The sequence below is a fragment of the Erythrolamprus reginae genome, chromosome 1, assembly GCF_031021105.1.
Source record: "Erythrolamprus reginae isolate rEryReg1 chromosome 1, rEryReg1.hap1, whole genome shotgun sequence".
In the NCBI taxonomy this organism is placed as follows: Eukaryota; Metazoa; Chordata; class Lepidosauria; order Squamata; family Dipsadidae; genus Erythrolamprus; species Erythrolamprus reginae.
The window spans coordinates 392,951,097-392,971,443 of record NC_091950.1 but is presented as its reverse complement, the minus strand read 5'-3'; the positions used below and the strand labels follow the sequence as shown (position 1 = coordinate 392,971,443).

The 20,347-nt window shown below is 39.4% G+C and overlaps 1 protein-coding gene across 1 annotated transcript in view; it reads right to left on the bottom strand.

Annotated features, from left to right (window-relative positions):
• The window catches only part of ASXL2 (ASXL transcriptional regulator 2), a 76,964-nt gene that overhangs the window by 23,591 nt on the left and 33,026 nt on the right, over positions 1-20,347 (bottom strand). The window contains exons 2-4 of the mRNA XM_070734930.1: positions 16,111-16,193; positions 9,532-9,640; positions 5,717-5,870 (exon numbers count right to left, since the gene is read on the bottom strand). Of these exons, the coding sequence (XP_070591031.1) occupies positions 5,717-5,870; positions 9,532-9,640; positions 16,111-16,193 (346 nt within the window). The remainder of the gene's footprint in view (positions 1-5,716; positions 5,871-9,531; positions 9,641-16,110; positions 16,194-20,347) is intronic.

Sequence of the window (20,347 nt, the reverse complement as noted above, 5' to 3'; positions counted from 1 at the left end):
TATTGTTGCTAGGGCTCCTGCTCCAGGAATGTCTGCAGCTGGGGGCCTATCAGTTGAAGTTGTGCAAAGGTTACAGCCTCTATCTGCAAATTAGACAAGAGGACATGCAACTCACAAAACTACTACCGCATGAATCCCAGCGGCCAATAAGGTCCCACAGAGTTGGCCTTCTCCGGGCCCCGTCGACTAAACAATGTCGTCTGGCGGGCCCCAGGGGAAGAGCCTTCTCTGTGGCGGCCCCGGCCCTCTGGAATCAACTCCCCTCGGAGATTAGAACTGCTCCCACCCTCCTTGTCTTCCGTAAACTACTTAAGACCCACCTATACCGCCAGGCATGGGGGATTTGAGACACCTTTCCCCCAGGCTTATTATAATTTATGTTTGGTATGTATATTATGATAGGGTTTTTAGTTTTTTTTTAATATTAGATTTGTGCCAGTATAATATTGTTTTTATCGTTGTTGTGAGCCGCCCCGAGTGTTCGGAGAGGGGCGGCATACAAATCTAATAAATTATTATTATTATTATTAATTATTATTATTATTACTCCTTCAGTGAGGATGGAACACCACTCATGGTTACAACCTGAGCAAACACAATGCCAGATTTATTTTTAGACAAATGGTTCATCCAGCTTGTTTCTTCCAACCAAGGTATCAGAACCTCCCTACACTGGGTCAAGAATTATTCTGCACCTTTGGCTTTGTCAAAGAAGATTCAGTTTGGTATCGACATCATACTTCTCCTGCGTCTTTTTGTATACATGTTAAACATTAGGAATTAAGACAGAGAACACTTCAGTTCAACTTCTTTCACTACTGCTTTCAGTAGTGTCTATTTAGGAAAAAGGAAGCACTGTAAAACATGTATCCTACTCTCACAGCTCATCCAAAAGGATATCATAATTAAAGCTATCAAAAGTCACTTAAGGGATGATAAGAATGGCACAGTCTTTCTATCCATGTTATGAGATAATCCACCATAGTCATCTATCCATTTCTGTTCTATTTAGCACCTGAAAAGGACCCAGATAATACACTAGTGCACTTATAATTGAAGCCACACCTTTCTCTACAACTATCCCTAAGAAGGGAAGATCCAAGGAAGGTGTTTTCAGAAGAAAGATAGATCCTTTCCTCCTTGAAGTCATCTAGTACATCTTCCCCTAAGAAAGCACTGACTTCTTAGATCCAGTTGAAGGAGCCAAGGAAAGTATAGAATAGATAATAAGCCATGTGTTGGAGCTCATAATGAAAGGCATCCTACCCATTTCATCTACAAACTGAAACAAATCCCAGATGACTTTATACGATGTTCCAGTTATCATTTCATGCTCTGCCTAGGAAGGCAAAACTTTAGCAAACTCGAGGAAAATGTTATAAAAATGTAAAAGTAGTCAGTATTATTTGCCATATCAATGTTACACTGCTCATCAGGAGTTCATATTTGAAATTTTTAATTTATTTTTATGACCCTGTAATCCCTTTTATCAGAATAGAGTAGGGGGCAACTGAATGGAGCGGAGTGTTTACTGACCACATGCCCTTCCTGATGCCTATGCGAAGTTCACAGCAGATATTTTTTCTTTGTACCCTGATAGAGAAATATCTGTCGCTGCCTAGGATTGAACTCTCAATCTTACAAATGCGAGGCAAGCATCTTCACCTCTAGGCCACCGCAACACTCTAAACAACCCAAGAGAGTGAAGATCATTTATCAAAGGACAAAATAAGGAATCTGACTTTTTATTCAAACTACTTTAGCTACTTCAGACTTCTGTTGTTGAGGCTCACGTAGCCTCTGTTCAAACAGCAAATGTACTTATTAAGCAATTTTATATAGTTGCCCAACTCACACAGAATTAGAATAGAATACAGCATTAAAAATCTACAGTTAAAACTCTACAATTTAACCCCCACTCCACCCCCATCCTTCTGCTACTACAAATAGAGCAGCATACTCAACGTTTTTGGCTAGAAGGCATATTTAACAGCAGCTTTGCTGTTCAGGGTTATGAACTGACAGGTTTAAACTGCTATCATTTTGAAAATGCTGATATACAGTTATAAGTTATCTTCTCAAAAACAAGCAGTAACTTGCCATAGACGTTTGCTCCTGGAATGGAATGTGACTCTCAGGAAGTTAAAGGTTCTCCACTTCGGCTTAATTAAAAGAACTGTACATGACTCAATCCCAGTACATGAATTTTCACCATCATGTTGTCTTTAGTGAATATATTGGAAATTCCATAGAACTAAAGAATGAAGTATCTTACTTTTCCCTCCTCTCTATTCATCTATTAAGTCTTCATGTAAAAGTCCAATATAGTAGAAGGGTTGTGAGCCATGGGTTTAACAGCTTTCTAGATACTCTTGAATTGCATGAAGGCCAGATGTAAATTCCATACAATATTCCTAAAACAACACTGAAGTGTAAAACTATATGTAAAAAAATCAGGGCAACTGTGAACATATCTCAATACTCCAATTATCAAGTGATTGTAAACTTCTTTTCATTCCATGCATTCAGGTGGAGGCTATATAGTGGAGATCCAAATCTATCTAGCAACTTTTAAAATATGTTACAAGGGGAATACAAATATTTCCCGAGTCCTGGAGTTATTATGTTTTATTGGATTGTATGATGATCCATAAATATATTTCTTGCATGGGTGTGCTACTGAAAGAATTACACCAAACCTCCAGCTAAACAATAATTGCCATTATTGATCTGCATAGCTTAGCAGTACTGCAATTGCAATTATAGTGTTTGGAATATTGAACACAATAGGTGTGAAAAGTCCTTCATGCACTTTTCATTTACCTCCAAGTTATGAATGTCAAAATGGTTTCCTTGACAACTACAAGCTATTTGGGTCAGGGAAGACAAACTATCAAGTATACTCTTGTTGAGAAAATAAATAATTTTGAGGCCTTTTTGGCACATGTTGGAAGAAATCCCATTCTAATAAAAGAGCATTTGGCACCTTAATTTTATTACCAAGCCTCAAAACAGTCAGCAATCTGTAGCTGAAGCAAGACTCAATAAAGCAATCCCCTCCAGAGACACATGCTAACTTGAAAGTCATGTAATCTGCTGATACTTCTTCCTGTATTAATTACATCCCCTTTGAACTTTCAACAATCTTCAGTTAAATATCAGAATAGGTCTGAGATGAAACCATGGTGTTTAAAATACTCTAGTGTAGCAGTATAAATGAAATAAATTTGCTCAAATGGGTTATTTACATAATTCTTTCAGTAACTTGATTTTATACAATCTGTAAGACCTAGCTTCTCCACATAACAAAATGCCTTTTGCACAATATTTTAGAACTTCAATGCATTTCCCTTTTATCTCAGCACTGGACATGTGGTTGCAACTCAGAGGAGCTAAAATTCAGCTTATTGTACTAAGTGAGAGAAAGAAGGTGTGGTTTAAGGCAAATTAACGGTAATCTTCAACAGTTTTTTAAAAAATGCTACTGGCATTCAGAACCCACTGTGGGACCAAACAGTTCCTCTGATGCTGCTCTTTGTATGTGATGCTGCATATATCTGTAGGATATACAGGTGGTCTTGGACTTGTTTGTTCAAAGTTACAATGGAAAAAGTGATACAAACTGTACTCACATTTATGATAATTGCATCACCCCCAGGGTCACGTGATCACAACAGGGGAATTTGGCAAGCATTCATGACTGGTTTCTTGCGGTCACAAGATTGCAATATACTGTACTACCTTTCTTGCCATGGTTGGGGAAACTGGATTTGCTTAATGACCACATGATTTGCTTAAAAACCACAATTCACTTTAGAAACATGATAATTTGTTTAACAATCACAACAATAAATTATTTTAAAATTGGGTATGACTTAACATACAACTACAATTATTTACGACAGGACAGAAATTCCAGTCTCAACAGTGGTTGTAAGTTGGGGACTGCCTGTAAAAACACATTAGAATCATGCATGCCACAGGATACAGTATAGTATGCTTGATATACACTCCACCACTAATTCTCCCTTAGCTTATCATCGTTCTGACAAAAGAGATAATCTCGTTTATTGATATTGCCTGAAAGGCAGGCAGGTTAAATAAATAAATAAAAAATAATGCTAGACTGCTAAACAGATGAAATCGCTAAAGGTGCCTCTTTTAAACCACTGCAGCCTTGGGTCACCTTACTGGATCTTCGGCACGTTGTCACACTGAATTCTGCAGACAGAGGATCCACTTAAAGAGTCCCTGCAAAGCATCCTGCATCCCAGCAATGATCAGCTGTAACAAGGGTTGGCTGCCAGAAGCCTGGACTAACCAGCATGTTGCCATGACCCCCCCCCCCCCACCCCGGTCAGGGGACCTAGTGTGGCGTGAACTGGCATGGCCAGCATGTGGAGGCAGCCAAGAGATTCGCGGAAATGCAGAGCAAGCTCCTGCTGCTGTCAAAATCCAGATCGGCTTGAATACCAAAGGAGAGTCCAAGAATGTCCGGAAGGCAAAAAAAAAAAAAAAGTCTCTATAAGGAAAGACCAAGTCAAAAACTGGGACAATGGAGAGAGGCAACGGGGCATGGCTCCAATCTGACTCGGTCTCTGGGCAGAAAGGACAACATCATAACCCACTCTGCTGTCAGTCGGGAGAAAAGTGACATTCTGTTGTGTCAGCAGAAGAGGGGTTTATTCTAAAAAGACCTAATATGCATTGAGATCTGGACCAACTCGGTATCTGTAGGGGTGCCAAACTCCATAGCCTGGGGACCGGATCTGACCTGCAGGGCCACCCTGGAAACAGCAAAGGACCAGCCTGCAGTGCTTCTGCCAATGAAAATGGAGCTCAGAAGGGCTGTAGGCAGCCCTACCCAGCTCCGTTTTCTCTGGCAGAGGGTTGCAGGAAGCCGTTGTAGCCAAAAAAAAAGCAGGAGAACCTATTTTCACTGGAAGAGCACTCGGGCCACCACAGGCACCTCCGGCACAATTGACTTTGAGGTAGCCACGCCCACCCTAGCCACACCCACTCCAGCCCACCAAAGTCAAACATAACATCAGTGAAATTGAGTTTGACACCCCCGGTCTAGAGTTAACGTTTCTTAAAAACTGGTCCTAGGATCCTTGGTGTTTCCGCAAGTCCCTCCCAGAGATTGGAAAAGTCAAAATTGCCTGCCTATGTTTAAAAAAATAATAATACAATACTGTATTAAGGTCCCATCAAATAATTGTAAGAAGCATTTTGGGCAGCAAATGTATCTGTTCTAATTTTAAATATAGTATCAATAAATACAACCCATGCAAATGAAGTTCCTTTGAGGCCTTCCATAATTTTTAAAAGTGGGAAGTGATTCAAGGGAGAAAAAGGTTAAGAAATAGTAATCTAGAGCAGTGTTTCCCAACCTTGGCAACTTGAAGATATTTGGACTTCAACTCCCAGAATTCCCCAGCCAGCAAATGCTGGATGGGGAATTCTGGGAGTTGAAGTCCAGATATCTTCAAGTTGCCAAGGTTGGGAAACACTGATCTAGAGCACTACGAGGACAATCCATAAAAGCTTCAATGTCCATCTCAGCTCCTAGGCTCTAATCTGCTGCATAACCAACTACAAAATTCATGAACAACTGCAATTAATAAAACATCTCGATTGATTTTGCAATAAAAACCAATGGAGAGGAAGGACATGGAGATGAGGTGGAAGAAGATATATTTTTAGGATTATCTACCTTTCCTTTGCCACCTGCTTTTTCTTCCTTCCTTGTTGCTACTCTGGTCACTGCTACTGCTACTGCTGCTCTCTGAAGTGGGGGAATCTGATTGTATATCACTGCTTTCTTCTGAGTCTTCAGATAAGTCCTTCAGCCCATCAGGAACATCTTTCTGCAAATGAGAAACAGAGAAAGAATTATACAAACCCACAGGCAGAAGAATCTAATGTGTAATGTGTACTTTCATATTTCAATTTAGCATAAAGGAGAATTAAATTCTAAAACAAGTGGATGGCACTAATTCAAAAATGAAAGAACATGATCTTCCATGAATATCATGGATCTAAGCTCCATTAAAATTAAAGGCAATTCTAAAAGATGGCACAGACCTTATCTGCAGATAGCTAATATGGATGGGACCATTTAGGTGGAAGCATCTGTTTAACTTTGGTATTTAAGAAAACTAAGCACATTTGGATCTGATTAGTACTTGAATGTGAGACTTCAAGAAAATTCCAGAACAGGACTGGAAATTTCAAACAAACAAGCAAACAATAAATAAATAAATAAGATAGTAGTAAACCAATATGATATGATATGATATGATATATGTATGTATGTATGTATGTATGTATGTATGTATGTATGTGTTTGTTTGTTTGTTTGTTTGTATGTATGCCGCCCCTCTCCGTAGACTCGGGGCGGCTAACAAGAGAATTAAATAAATGTGTCTCTGAATTCACAAGGCCTTACACTCAAGAGCAATTTCCTGCTTTTTTTACATAGATGGATACAGGTTAGGTTGACAGCTCCAGAGGAAAAGTGGATCTCATACCCCCCAGTCCAAAAAGACTATTAACATTTCTCAGTATTCCCAAAAGATGCCTGCGAAAGTTCCAAGGAATGGAGACTACCATACATCTGTACTTTTGTGTACCTCAAAACACCTCAAATTATTAGTACAATCATATTTAACATTTTCTTTACTTAGTTTCTTTAGTTTGTAAAAAATATAATTCTTGGAAAACAATCTTCATGATAATACATTTTCATCAGTACATTCTACAATTTTTTAAATTATATACACATAAAACACATACATAAACAAGACAGACAAACATATAAGGGTAACGTTCCCCCATGTTTACAATAACCAATATATCGGTTTGCATCCACCAATATACTTTCCCTATGCTAATATATTTACATTCTCAGAGAAACACACACACACACACACACACGGCTCAGTGACAGAACATGCAGAAGTTCTAGATTCGATCAAGAATGTAAAGCCATGTCTGAAAGCTTGGAGAGCTATTGCCAGTGTTAATAATATTGGACTAAATTAATCAATGGTGTAAATCAATAGGTTTCGTTTATTTTTAACAGCTTCTCAAACACCTAACTATGAATTGTATGGATTTGATTCAATGAACTTCCTGTTAAGTTAATTAAGATTTTCAGTTAATAGGTAACAATTGGTTTATGATCTAATCAGTCATAAGGGTCAATGCAGGAACATTGCCAAATCCATGCACCACATATTGTCACTACTATCTTATGCCCAATTGGGAAATTTTCTTTAAAACTTCTGCATCATTTTTTTTAACTGGTAGTTTGTGGATTGAAATATAATGCCCTGCCCTACCCCCTTTGGAGGCCCTCTGGAAGCTGAAAATACCTCCCAGAGCCTCCATGTGAGCTGAAAATCATCTGGGCAGAGCGCACATGCGCACTGGAGCTAAGGTAGGGCAACAGCTAACGTGCCAGCAGATAAGGTTCCATGTGCCACTACAAACTAACGATGGCAACTTCATATAAGGAAAATCATTACAAAATGTTCTACAGATGGCACCTGCCACCTGCTAGACTTGCAAAAATGTATCCAAATTTATCACCACTATGTTGGAAGTGCAGGGAAAAACTAGGTACATATTACCACATCTGGTGGACATGTGAAACCACCCAAAAATATTGGTATAAAATCAAAATTATGCTAGAACAAATCACCTCCCAGACCATCCATGCAAAACCCGAACAATTTTATTAGGAATCATAAGACAAAACTTCAATAAAGAAAACAGATATACAGTGAACCCTCGATCATCGCGAGGGTTCCGTTCCAGGACCCCACGCGATGATCGATTTTTAGCGAAGTAGCGGTGCGGAAGTAAAAACACCATCTGCGCTTGCGCAGATGGTGTTTTTGCTTCCACTGCCGCCCGCCCTTCGCCCGCCCACCCCGTTGCTCGCGCCCGCCCACCCCATTGCTCACGCTGTTGCTGGGGCCGCTTCCCAGCTGGGGAGCCGAGCTAGGGAGTCCCGACCGCCCGCGCGTTGCTGGGGAAAGCGCGCGCGCTTGGGGAATCCCTAGCTCCGCTCCCCAGCTGGGGAGCCGAGCTAGGGAGTCCGGACCGCGCGCGCGTTGCTGGGGAAAGCGCGCGCGCTTGGGGAATCCCTAGCTCGGCTCCCCAGCTGGGGAGCGGAGCTAGGGATTCCCCAAGCGCGCGCGCTTTCCCCAGCAACGCGCGCGCGGTCCGGACTCCCTAGCTCGGCTCCCCAGCTGGGGAGCGAGCTGCGATGTCCCCAAGCGCGCGGGCACCGCCCGCCCGCCCACGCTGTTGCTGGGGCCGCTTCCCAGCTGGGGAGCCGAGCTAGGGAGTCCGGACCGCGCGCGCGTTGCTGGGGAAAGCGCGCGCGCTTGGGGAATCCCTAGCTCCGCTCCCCAGCTGGGGAGCCGAGCTAGGGATTCCCCAAGCGCGCGCGCTTTCCCCAGCAACGCGCGCGCGGTCCGGACTCCCTAGCTCGGCTCCCCAGCTGGGGAGCGAGCTGCGATGTCCCCAAGCGCGCGGGCACCGCCCGCCCGCCCACGCTGTTGCTGGGGCCGCTTCCCAGCTGGGGAGCCGAGCTGGGGTGTCCCCGCGCGTGCCGCCCGCCCGCCCACGCCGTTGCTCGCGCCGCCGCTGGGGTCTTACGGGGGCAAGAGGGGGAAGACCCAGGGAAGCCTCTGCCCGGCGGGGAAACTCCACCATCTACGCATGCGTGGAAGGGCACGCATGCGTAGATGGTGGAGTTTACTTCCGGGTTGAAAACTCGCGAAATAGCCCTTTCGCGATCCTTGAGGACGCGAAACTCGAGGGTTCACTGTATTATAATTCACATTATTACAGCCGCAAGAATTCTATATGCACAATACTGGAAACAGGAAAAAAACCCAACCGTTCTATCCCTTTTGATTAAAATAATGGAATGTGCAGAAATGTCCAAGCTAACAATGGAATTGCAAAACAAGGATGAGACAGATTTCTATAAAGCATGGGACAAATGGTACCATTGGTTAAAAAAAAGAAATTACTTAAAAATTATACATCAAGAAAAATGTACTGTACAACTAAAACAGCATGTAAAACCAGTAAATAACGACATGAATCATAATATTAAATTGAAACGATAAAATGTAAACATCGATCGACACAAATTTTGAACTACAAAGAAACTGAATGAATAAATTTATAAATCACTGAAACTACAGGCTGCAAAACAAAGAAGCCCCAGCTCTAACGCTGGTCCCCCACACTCCTCTTGCTACTCTTTTCTTGCTTTATTTTTCTATTCTTCCTCCTCTTGTATTTCTTTCCTTTCTTTCTAAATCCCTTTTCCTCCCTCTCCTTCCCCAATCACGCATGCTATATAAGTAAACTATAATTGCTAGAATATACATTATATATACTCCCTTTACTTTTCTGTACCCTGTTTTTAATGTATATAACCAATAAAAATAAAAATAAAAGGTGAAATATAATTTAATGTTAAAAGATGGTGCACTCACTTACTTTCAGTGTATAGACTCCCATTCTCCCAGGAACCTTATAGAATATTCCTTCCTCTCCACGAGAGTTGGTGTGCAGCATAGCATTCAGGCATGCAAGCGGAGAAGTTCCACTGGAAATAGAAATTCAGAATGAGCCACTAGTGATACAGAGCGCAACTATCACACTTTGTGTCTGCAGGAATTACAGGAGGGTAAAATAAATGATCCAAGAAATGTCTTGCCCAACTTTATTTATTTTGAGCGCAAGTCCAACTAAGTTCTAAACATTTCTTCAGTATTTGCAAATTAACATTTTTTAATAAATAAAGACTTGACATAGATCAGTGATGGCAAACCTTTTTTTTAAATAATAAATTTATTGTCATTGTCAAAACAACGAATTGTCATTGGCAACGAAAGTCGTGTGACACCCAGAGACCAGTCCCGCCATACATAAAATTAGAATAGGTAAATTTAAAAATAGAATAAAAAATAGAATTAAAAAATAGAATAAAATGTCCCACCCACTACAAATTCCCCATCCTAAACCACTCAACCATCTACATGACAAACCAAGTAATACAGTATTACCAACAGTTCACTGATGGTGACCCTTTAGTTCGTTGTTAAGTGCGAGTATAGCTCTGGGATAAAAACTATTCAGGAAATGTGTGGTCCGAGTTCTAGTTGTTCTGTATCTTGTGCCAGAAGGCAACAGTTCAAAAAGATTGTAAGCAGGATGAGAAGAGTCTTTGAGAATAGTATGCACCTTCCTAGAGCAGCGAGATGTGAAGATGTCATCCAGGGCAGGTAGCTGGAGCCCAATGATGTTCTGGGCAGTTTTAACAATTCTCTGTAGAGCTTTTTTGTTTTCCCCCTCAGATGCCGAAAGCACTGTGTGCATGCACTATTGTGCATGTGCAAGTGCCCATAACTCAATGCCCGGGGAGGGCGAAAATGGCCTCGCCCCCCACCAGAGGACTTCTGGAGGCTGGAAATGGCTCATTTCCCAATTTCTGCTGGGGCCGATAGGCCCGTTTTTCATCCTCTCCAGGTTCCAAAGGTTTACCTGGAACTGGAGAGGTAGGGCTGCAAAAATGCCCTGCCCTACCCCCCTTGGAGGCCCTCTGGAAGCTGAAAATACCTCCCAGAGCCTCCATGTGAGCTGAAAATCATCTGGCCAGAGCGCACATGTGCACTGGAGCTGAGGTAGGGCAACAGCTAACATGCCAGCAGATAAGGCTCCATGTGCCACCTGTGGCACGTGTGCCATAGGTTTGCCATCACTGATATAGATGCAGTCCGTGGCACTTAAGGGAAATTTTAGAGACAACACAGGTAAATTCTCTATAAGCAAGCATATACTGCAAAATATAGCACCAAAAGTTCATATGCACATTAATTATAAAAGAGAAACTGCTCTTCCTATTCAGAGAATTCCCAGAAGGGAAAGAAATTTCTTCAGTCATTTCATACATAGTCTGTCATATTCCCAAACATAAGTGCCAGGCAATACTGTATGTTAAAAAATGCAGCAGAAATATTAGACCTTTCTGTAACCCTGACAACCAAAATGTTAAGAAAATAGTTTTAATATTTAATTTAATTTAATTTAATTTATTACATTTATAAGCCACCCAACTCCTTGCAGACTCTGGGCAGCATTTCTGGGAATGACTCCAGAGTTTTCTTTGCTTCAGACATACTGGGATTAAAAACCATTAAAATATGATGGATTGAGAATAAAATGCATCAATTTCACAGTATTTTCAAAAATAAGAATTGCTTTTAATTCAACTGCAAATTCCAGTGTCTGTTGTGCATCCATAATAAAGCTGAGAAGCAGCATTCCAGAATAAAGTGGGATAATATGTTCAGTCTTTTTATTCTTCCAAGTTGCTTCCAATGTGTGCTTGTTTAGAGTTCAACACCCAGTAAAAAGCAACTAATATACTCATAAACCAATCACTTTCATTTATGAACAATGCATTAAGCTTGCCAAACATGAAATCTAGATGCACAAACTGTAACCCCAATATGTCAAAAAGTGTGAATTTAAATTAAACACAAGACTAGTCTGAAACCAAAGTCATAAGAAAAGCGCTGGCTAACTTTTACTCCCATAAAACAATTAACTTAATTTACTTTGGCTTGTAATACCAATGAGATATCAGTTCATTTCCTTTGCTTATGTACAAACAGAAACCTTTTTTTCTGTTTGTACATAAGCAGTGGGCAACATTTAGTCAAATAAGACCATGTTTCACATCTAGAAAGAACCTGAGAGCTGAAGAGAAGAGAACGTGATGGTACATAATATGGATATAGCACTAACTTTTCCCCCTTGGATTTTGGAGTGTTGATCTCTGTTTCATTTTCTCTCTCTCATTTTAAAGCATTTGAAGATTCAAACAATATTTTTCATGTAGCTCTTGTCTCCAACAGTACAAAATCACGCCACCACTTTTCTGGGATTCTAGTTAAAAAGGGGTTCCAGGTCCCAAAAAGCCATAGGCAGCTCATCTTTACTCTAAAACTAGAATACAGAAAGATGGTGCCAAAAAACAGTGCAAGGAACAAATTGCCAGTAAATAAATGCAAAGAGCTTGTTTAAATGGACTCAGGAAATGCATCTGCTTCTGATAGTGGTTTCAGTGTGACTTCTCTTCATAGGTGAGGGAGAAGTTGCAAAGCCAATAATGATTTTTATAATGGTTTCAGAAGTAAGTTCATTAACTCATTGTGTGGAAATCACAACCTTTCTCAGGGATGCATCTTATATTTCTAGAAGTGTGTTGTAGCTAAAAAAACACAATGTAGATGTGCCAGTAGTCTGAATAGGAAAACACTAGCCAGAGGTATATTGCTGGACTCCCCTTGTCATTTCAACTGACCCCACCCCTCTATATAGCAATTACTGTTTTAGTGATGCCAATGAAGAATATTTCAAATATGTGAACTGCGGCACAAGGATAAAATGGAGATCAATTAAACCTCCGGAGATGGAGTGGCTGTGGGTACTGCTTCCCAAGGACACGTCCATCTGTCCGTCCATTACCCTGGGTGGGGGATTATTGACCCCCTCAGAGAGGGTTCGCCACTTGAGCGTCCTCTTCAATCCACAGCTGACTTTAGAACATCATCTTGTGGTTGTGTGGCGAGCAGGGCGTTTGCCCGGGTCCACCTGGTGCACCAGTTGCGGCCAGGTATTTGTCGCCAGGCCTGGGGTTACTAGATCCTCCCCCTGACCAACATATGTTTTTTAATATGATTGTTTAAAGAATGTTAATGGAATGGAATGTTAACTTCCATGTTAATGGAAGTTTTTTAAAATTAGAATTTTTAAGGATTGTTTTTATGTATAATAATTGGATTGATTTACTATTGTTTCTTTGTATATGTTGTGAGCCGCCCTGAGTCCTTGGAGATGGGCGGCATACAAATCCAATTGAACTTAAATTCCATGCCACATCCTCCGGAATCACTCTAGAAAAATAATTCCTTCCTTTCCTTAGAGCAGTTCAGGCATCTTAAAAGTTTAAATTGTTATAAGAAAGGTGTGTGTGTGTGTTCAACTGTGGAAATGGGACTCTGAAGGGAACAGTTTATGTGAAAAGCTATGGGAGAAAGAGCAACCAAGATCATCAGGGGGTCTAGAAACCAAGACTTACGAAGAGAGACTGTGGGAACTGGGCATGGATAGCCTAGAGAAAAGGTGGGCCAGAGCGGACATGATAGCAGTCTACAGGTATACAAGGGGTTGCCACAGAGAGGAGGGGATCACATTATTTTCCTGGGCACCGGAGGGCCGGACGAGGAACAACGGCTGGAAGCTGACCAAGGAGAGATTCAACCTGGAAATAAGGAAGAACTTCCTGATGGTCAGAACGATCAACCAGTGGAACAACCTACCAGTGGACGTTGTGAACTACAATACTCTGGACATTTTTAAGAGGAAATTGGACTGCCATTTGGCTGGGATGCTATAGGGTTCCTGCTTAGGCAGGGGGTTGGACTTGATGACCTGCATGGTCCCTTCCAACTCTAACAATAAATAAATAAAGGAAGCATAAGAAGGAAGCGAATGGTCTTACTCCGTACAGCTCCCTGGCATGACCCTGGAAGGTTTTAAATGATTGCCGCCTTTGGGCCAAGAAAGGACCCCCAGTTTTGCTTTAATTAATTCAACATTCAGAAGTTCCTAGAGTAAACACCAAGATGGTTCAGAAAACCCTGCCAAGTCAATCACCCAAGTAGAAGAGCCCAATGCCAAGCTTCTTTCATTCAAGGTCAAAGAGAACAAAGACGCGACTGGCAAATGTCAGCCCTTCCCACCTCAGCTGGCTAGCCATAGCCTCCCACAAACAAGCTTTAGATACACAGAGAAATGATTCTTCATCCCAATAGCAATGAAATTATTGCTAAGCCTCTATGCAAAGCAAGCTAAATAAATGTAGCATTACTTATGTGCAAAGGAATTTATTCATTAATTGTGGCTCTTACCTTCTGGAAAAGATGGAAATCCAAGAAACCCCAAAACAAATGGAAAGAGACGATGGGAATGGGGAAACAAGATAAAAATGTAAGTATGTCAGTAAAACAATATTTTCATATATTTCCAATGACCACCCACACAATTCATACCAGACATTTTCCTTAGATTATAGAGAACGAAGGGGACAGAAATGGGACAAATTCATGAAACAGGCTATGCAAGTCTCAAGGAAGAGTCTTGGTAGTATAAATAAAAGATACTACTTTGGCATTCAAGTCCAAATCACACTGAGGATAACAAATATTAATATAAAAGGTTGCAGAATCAATGCTACCTCTAGTAGGAGCAAAGAATATTACTGAAACTGCTCCATTATTACAGATTTCAACTGAGAATTACATGTTCCACATTCATTTTACAAACATATTCCTCCCAATGTAATAAACATCTCTCGTGGGTTGGTTGCGTGACTTAATAAAATATATGTGCTTAAAATACTTCATGACCCTTTATTGAACCTGGAAATTATTTTATTTCTATTTATTTATTACTGTGGCTAGGGGGGGAAAGGCCCATATTGTTACACAGAAATCATGCTTCTTAGAAACAAATAGCTTAAAAGATCTATGATCAAGAGATTTATAAAGCAGAAAAGTTATCAAGAGCAAGCATCTGACATTTGGGAGAGACCACTGAGCATAATTTAATTCATTCTAGCATCTGATCCAGACTGGAACCAGAGCCAGGAAGTCACCTATCAAGTTAATTCTGAAGAAATATAGCATTATGTGTCATTGGATACAGCCTTGCACTATTTTTCTGACAACTTCCAATTCTGAAGCTTAAGCTACAATGTCCATATAAGAATTTTTCAATAAATCTCCTTTTTTTAAAAAAACATGCCTTTAAGAAAAACATGCCTGACTACCTTATTTTTATGTAAAGTATTGAAGAAAGAGAATAGCTTATATTTTAAAGTACCAAAACAGATCCATTCAATTAAATTCTGAAATGTACTGTAATATGATGTTCTTACTACTGGTAATTTTTCTAACTTCTTAAAAAGTTTTATATTTCTTTTATTCTTTTTGCATTTCCAAAAGAAACATCTGGGTTGGTTTAGTTCAATTAATAATTAATCAAAATAAATAATACAATTTTAACCCAGTAAAGCAAGAATAATCATCAAAATTAGACATTTTAAAAAGGCAAATCTCTGGAAAATGCAACAGCTCCAGTCAGTGGCAGAATATCAGAAAAGAGGGAGCAAAGGAAAAAAAAACTCCTCTCAAACTCTTGTGGGTAAAGGAAACAATATTTTAAGTCAGATTCGTCTATGCAAGCAAGAAATAAACAATCTCAAGCCCTCTTGTTCTAGAAGTTCCCAGAGTCATACAGAGTTACAAGAGCTTGCCACAAATTTTAAAGTGATAAATAAATGATAGTGTTAAATGTTAGATAAATGGCAGATATTTGAATATGGTATTTAATGTGCCAGATTTGAATGGACAACATCAAGTTCATCCAAACTATGGAGTTCCTTTTAAAATTGTTATCACCTCTCGGCTGAACCAACCTCTTAAAATTGTTATTAGGATAAAATTAAGGGAGATCTTTCTAAAAGTTGCCTTGATTTCTCAGAGGAAATTGGAACAAGCATGCAATAGATAGCATAATAGTGATACAGTACTCAGAAGTTTAACTTAGTCCAGTTCTTAAGAGTGAAATAACTAATGATTTAATGATTAACGACTCAGTCTCCTCCCCCAAGCAGATCTGAAAAATAAACTTTAAGGCACATGACATCAAGATGAAACTACTCCAACCAGGAAGTTGCCCTCTAGTTCATGAACAAAACTCCTTTTTGTCCATTACCAAGTAGTATTAGTTCCCTATTCAGTGTTTTCATAAATACGCACAAAAAAATGAACTTCAATCTAGAAACAAAACATCTGAAAGAAAGTTTGGCAACACAAAATGAACATCAGACGAATGCATATGCTGCCTTGGTCAACTATTTGTACCTGCAATACTTATAAAATCTACAGTTGGAAAATATATCTGTTTACATTAGGAATAGCAAGCAGTATAATAATTCATACTCACCTAATCTCTTTTAACCCTTCTTTTTGGATAACTTGAAGAATCTCTTTATGGCTCATTGGTCTGTTAGGATTTTTTTCTAAAACCTTGTAAGAAAAAAAAAGGTTTGAATCAATTTCCTTGCCTTACTTTAGAAATAGCATCTGGCTTCAATCTTTTTTCTATCTTATATCTACTTGCCTGCCCAGTGGCTTTTAATCAATTCTTCCAAACATTTATTCCCCCAGTTTGAGCTACCGGTAGTAAACAGGTATTGCACAATATGTTGGCAGGTGGTACCTTCAGCTTATTTTTTCATTCTTATCATTAGCCTCACTGTCATCAACCATTCTGTTATGTCTGACCCCTGGCAACTCTATAGATTATGGTTGTCATTAACAAAACAACTAAAATCTCATTACAATGGCAGATGATTTGTGTAACTAATTCTAATGCTCATTTCCTATTGACATATCTACAAAACACAGTAAAGTGTACATTTAATTATATTTGCATGGATGCAATATCAAGATTAAAACAAACAAACAAAGAGAAAGGGAATGTTTATATGTTTAACCCCATAATTAGTGAAATAAATGTTCATAGTGGACTTGTCAATTTGACTTCAATACCGTCTCTTGGCATTCATCATGCAGGGTTGACTTAAACTGTAAAATGGGTGGCAAATAAATTTGATAAAATAAAATTGCACAATAAGATGTGACATTTGTCTTAGAAATGTTACATACAGAATAGCCTACCTAAAATTGAACTTATGTGATGCTAAATGGTACAATCCCAATACAATACATATCAGTCCATGCTTTGCTAAAATTTTATTCTGCATGGCTATTACAGATATTTATTTTTTATATATTTAATAAAATTTACATGGCTGTTCATCTCATAAATATGATTCTAGGTGACTGACAATTTTTCCTTGTATTATTTGGTACTTTGATTTCAATCTCCTTATTAGCACTGAACTCCTTTGACATTGGGATTGTAAATATTATATATTTTATATATCTATAAAATAAATGTTATAGTAAGATACCAGCAATGCCACATGTCATACATGATGTCATTATCTCCACTCTTTACAGTGCCTTTTATAATTGATTGCTGGCAATCAATTCCGTTCTTTAAGACATGGAAATGAAGAAAACAAATCAATGGCTTATCAAATAACTAGAGTTCTCATTTGGGGCAAAAATAACAAGGCACAAATTATCGTATTTCAGACACAGTATGCAAAGACCCAACTGTAATGCTGGGAAAGGTTGAGGGAAAGAGAAGAAGAACAGAAAGGTGGATGGACATAATAATAATAATAATAATAATAATAATAATAATAATAATAATAATAATAATTATTATTATTATTATTATTATTATTATTATTATTATTATTAATTAGATTTGTATGCCACCCCTCTCCATAGACTTACAATGGCAACAAGGATACCATTGGGAGACTTTTAAAAAACAGGTCAGGGCTAGATTGTCATGGAGCATTGTAGTCACTAGGAGTCAAAAACAATTTGATGGTACATAATAGTCAAGCAGTTATCAATTTAATATCAGAAAAACATAAGGAGGGAAAAGCTGATGAAAAATGTTGGCATGACAGTATTCTTATGGAATATTAAGTCAGAAGACTGCAATTTAAGATCTTTTTAACCAAGTTGGAGAATTTGTACTTCATGTAAAAAAAGGGTAATTGCCCCAAAGCAATTCTCAAAAATGGAAGCAATAGCTGCTCTTCTTTTAAAATGTAAACCCTAGTAGTTATTCCTATAGGACTGCCACTAATGGAAAACTTACAATAATGAAGAAATGTATAAAAGAAAATAGCTGTTACATTTTGAGACAAATTGCTAAGTTGCATCAAGTAACTTGAGTTCAGGTGTGTCCAACCTGGGGTCCATGAGTTGCATGCAGCCCGGATAGCTAGTACAGTAATGTGGTCCCAAATAGACCGTAAACTTTAAACATTATGTGATTTATGTACCTTGACTATAATATATATTTTATATGTGGCTCAAGACAATTCTTTTTCACATAATATGGCTCAAGCAAGCCAAGAGGTTGGACACCCCTGTTCTAGATTGTATAACAGTTCTCTAGACTCTATAACCAAAGTCAAAGTTCCATCACTTGGAGGAGTAAAACAATTTTCCTAAAGTTCTAGATGTTACCTTCAGGACTAGATGAGTATTCTGCCTACGTACATATTAGGAGTCAGGATAGACATTGCTATATGATAGTGATGGAGAACCTATGGCACGAGCGCCACAGGTAGCACGCAGAGCCATATTTGCTGGCACATGAGCCATTGCCCTAGTTCAGCTCCAACGTGCATGTGTGTGTGCTAGTCAGCTGATTTTTGGCTCACGGTGGTTTTGGCTTCCAGAAAGCCTCTGTGGGGAGGGGGAAGCCTTTGGAGCCTGGGGAGGGCAAAACACAAGCCTACTGGGCCATTTCCAGCTTCCAGAGGGTCTCCAGTGAGTAGGGGAAGCTGTTTTTGCCCACCCCAAGCCTTGAATTATGGGTGTGGGCACGCGTGCATGTTGTATAGGGCAGTGTTTCCCAACCTTGGCAACTTGAAGATATTTGGACTTTAACTCCCAGAATTCCCCAGCCAGCATTAAAAAGATTTATGGAGGAATATGAGCTAGGGTTTTTTTCCCCTTATAAAATTGGGCATTTTAAAATTAAATACTGGTAAGTACAAATTAAATATAATCCAAAACAATGTATAATTTTGGAGGCAGTGGGCACCATCTAGTGGTATCACAGGCTTCATAGCACCTGTGAGCATCAGACAGCTGTCTTCCAGCTCTCGGGTTCTTATTGGGGTTTTTTTCCTGCTTTAAAAAGCAAGAAGGCAAATAATGAGATGTTTTCTCAAAAGAAAAAGGATTTTTCTGTCCTATGCTTGGAAATATCTACTTGCCTGAAAAAGGCAGCATAGAAGAATGCTTATTAGGATACCAGAAAAATAGTGTGTCTGCAATAGACTGATAGGTAACGTCTGATAATGAGAGCTACTGTATATAATATTTTATTTCTGGTTTTAAGTGAAAAGTCCTGGACTAATTCCCAATTCCCTTAGGCTGTTTACTAAAGAACTGCATGATATGACATAGCAGTGCTTCTCAATTATTTTCTGTTACCACCCCCCTAGGAAGAAGTAAACATTTCGCACCCCCCAACTCTCCACCAATGCGCGTCTCATGGCCCACCCCGCCTGACCTGTACCTTCAAATTGCACCTACTGCGAGATGCACATACTACCTGACACTTGTACCAATACCTCCGTCGTGTTCCTAAGCGTTGGATTGGGGTTTGGGGGGGTTATAATGGCTTTGTTAGTCATGGGGTTTATTGTTCCTGTTCGACTTTTTTATTATTGTACTGTTGTATTGTTTTTTTATTGTTGTAAGCTGCCCTGAGTCCTACAGGATTTGGCGGCATAGAAGTTGAATAAATTAAATTAAGTGTTGTACCTTATGAGTCTTGATAAATGTACAGTATCTTGTCTTTAATGTACATTGAGAGCATATGAACCAAAGTCAAATTCCTTGAATGTCCAATCACACTTGGCCAATAAAGAATTCTATTCTATTCAATTCAATTCTATTCTATTTCTATTCCTTATTCTATTCTATTCCTATTCCTAATTCTATTCTAAAAGCATATATTATTTAAAACATGGTAAAAAGCTGGAGAATGAGCATGCTTTAACTTTAGAGAAATGTAATGGCCCTTGAGTTATCAAGCATATGCGCAGAGGAAAAAGGTGGGATTCCAGCAGATATCCAGGAGTTATGAGTATTTATTCAGTCATACAAAACAGATAAAATGTGTAAAATAGTGTTTACTTTTAGAAATAGCAGTCAAGTTAAAAAGTCCGGTCATACACATTCAAATCAGTCAGTAACTCTCAATACAATAATAATATTACAAGTCTGTCTTTGTCTTACATATCAGACATACACTACAGCTTACAAATCCAAATCTTACTACATGAGACACAGTGAATCAGCAGAAAGAACAGAGAGAGCAGAGAGAGAGAGAATCATGCTTCTGGCTCCCTCTTATGGCAATTTGCAACACAACCTCTTAAAGCTGTAGTACTTCAATACATACATACATTGTTACCTTTGAAATACATACACTGGCTCTGGAGTGATTCCCTCATCCTAGGAGAGGATGGCCAGATCCAACTGTATAGGAAGGGACCTACTAGCTCAAC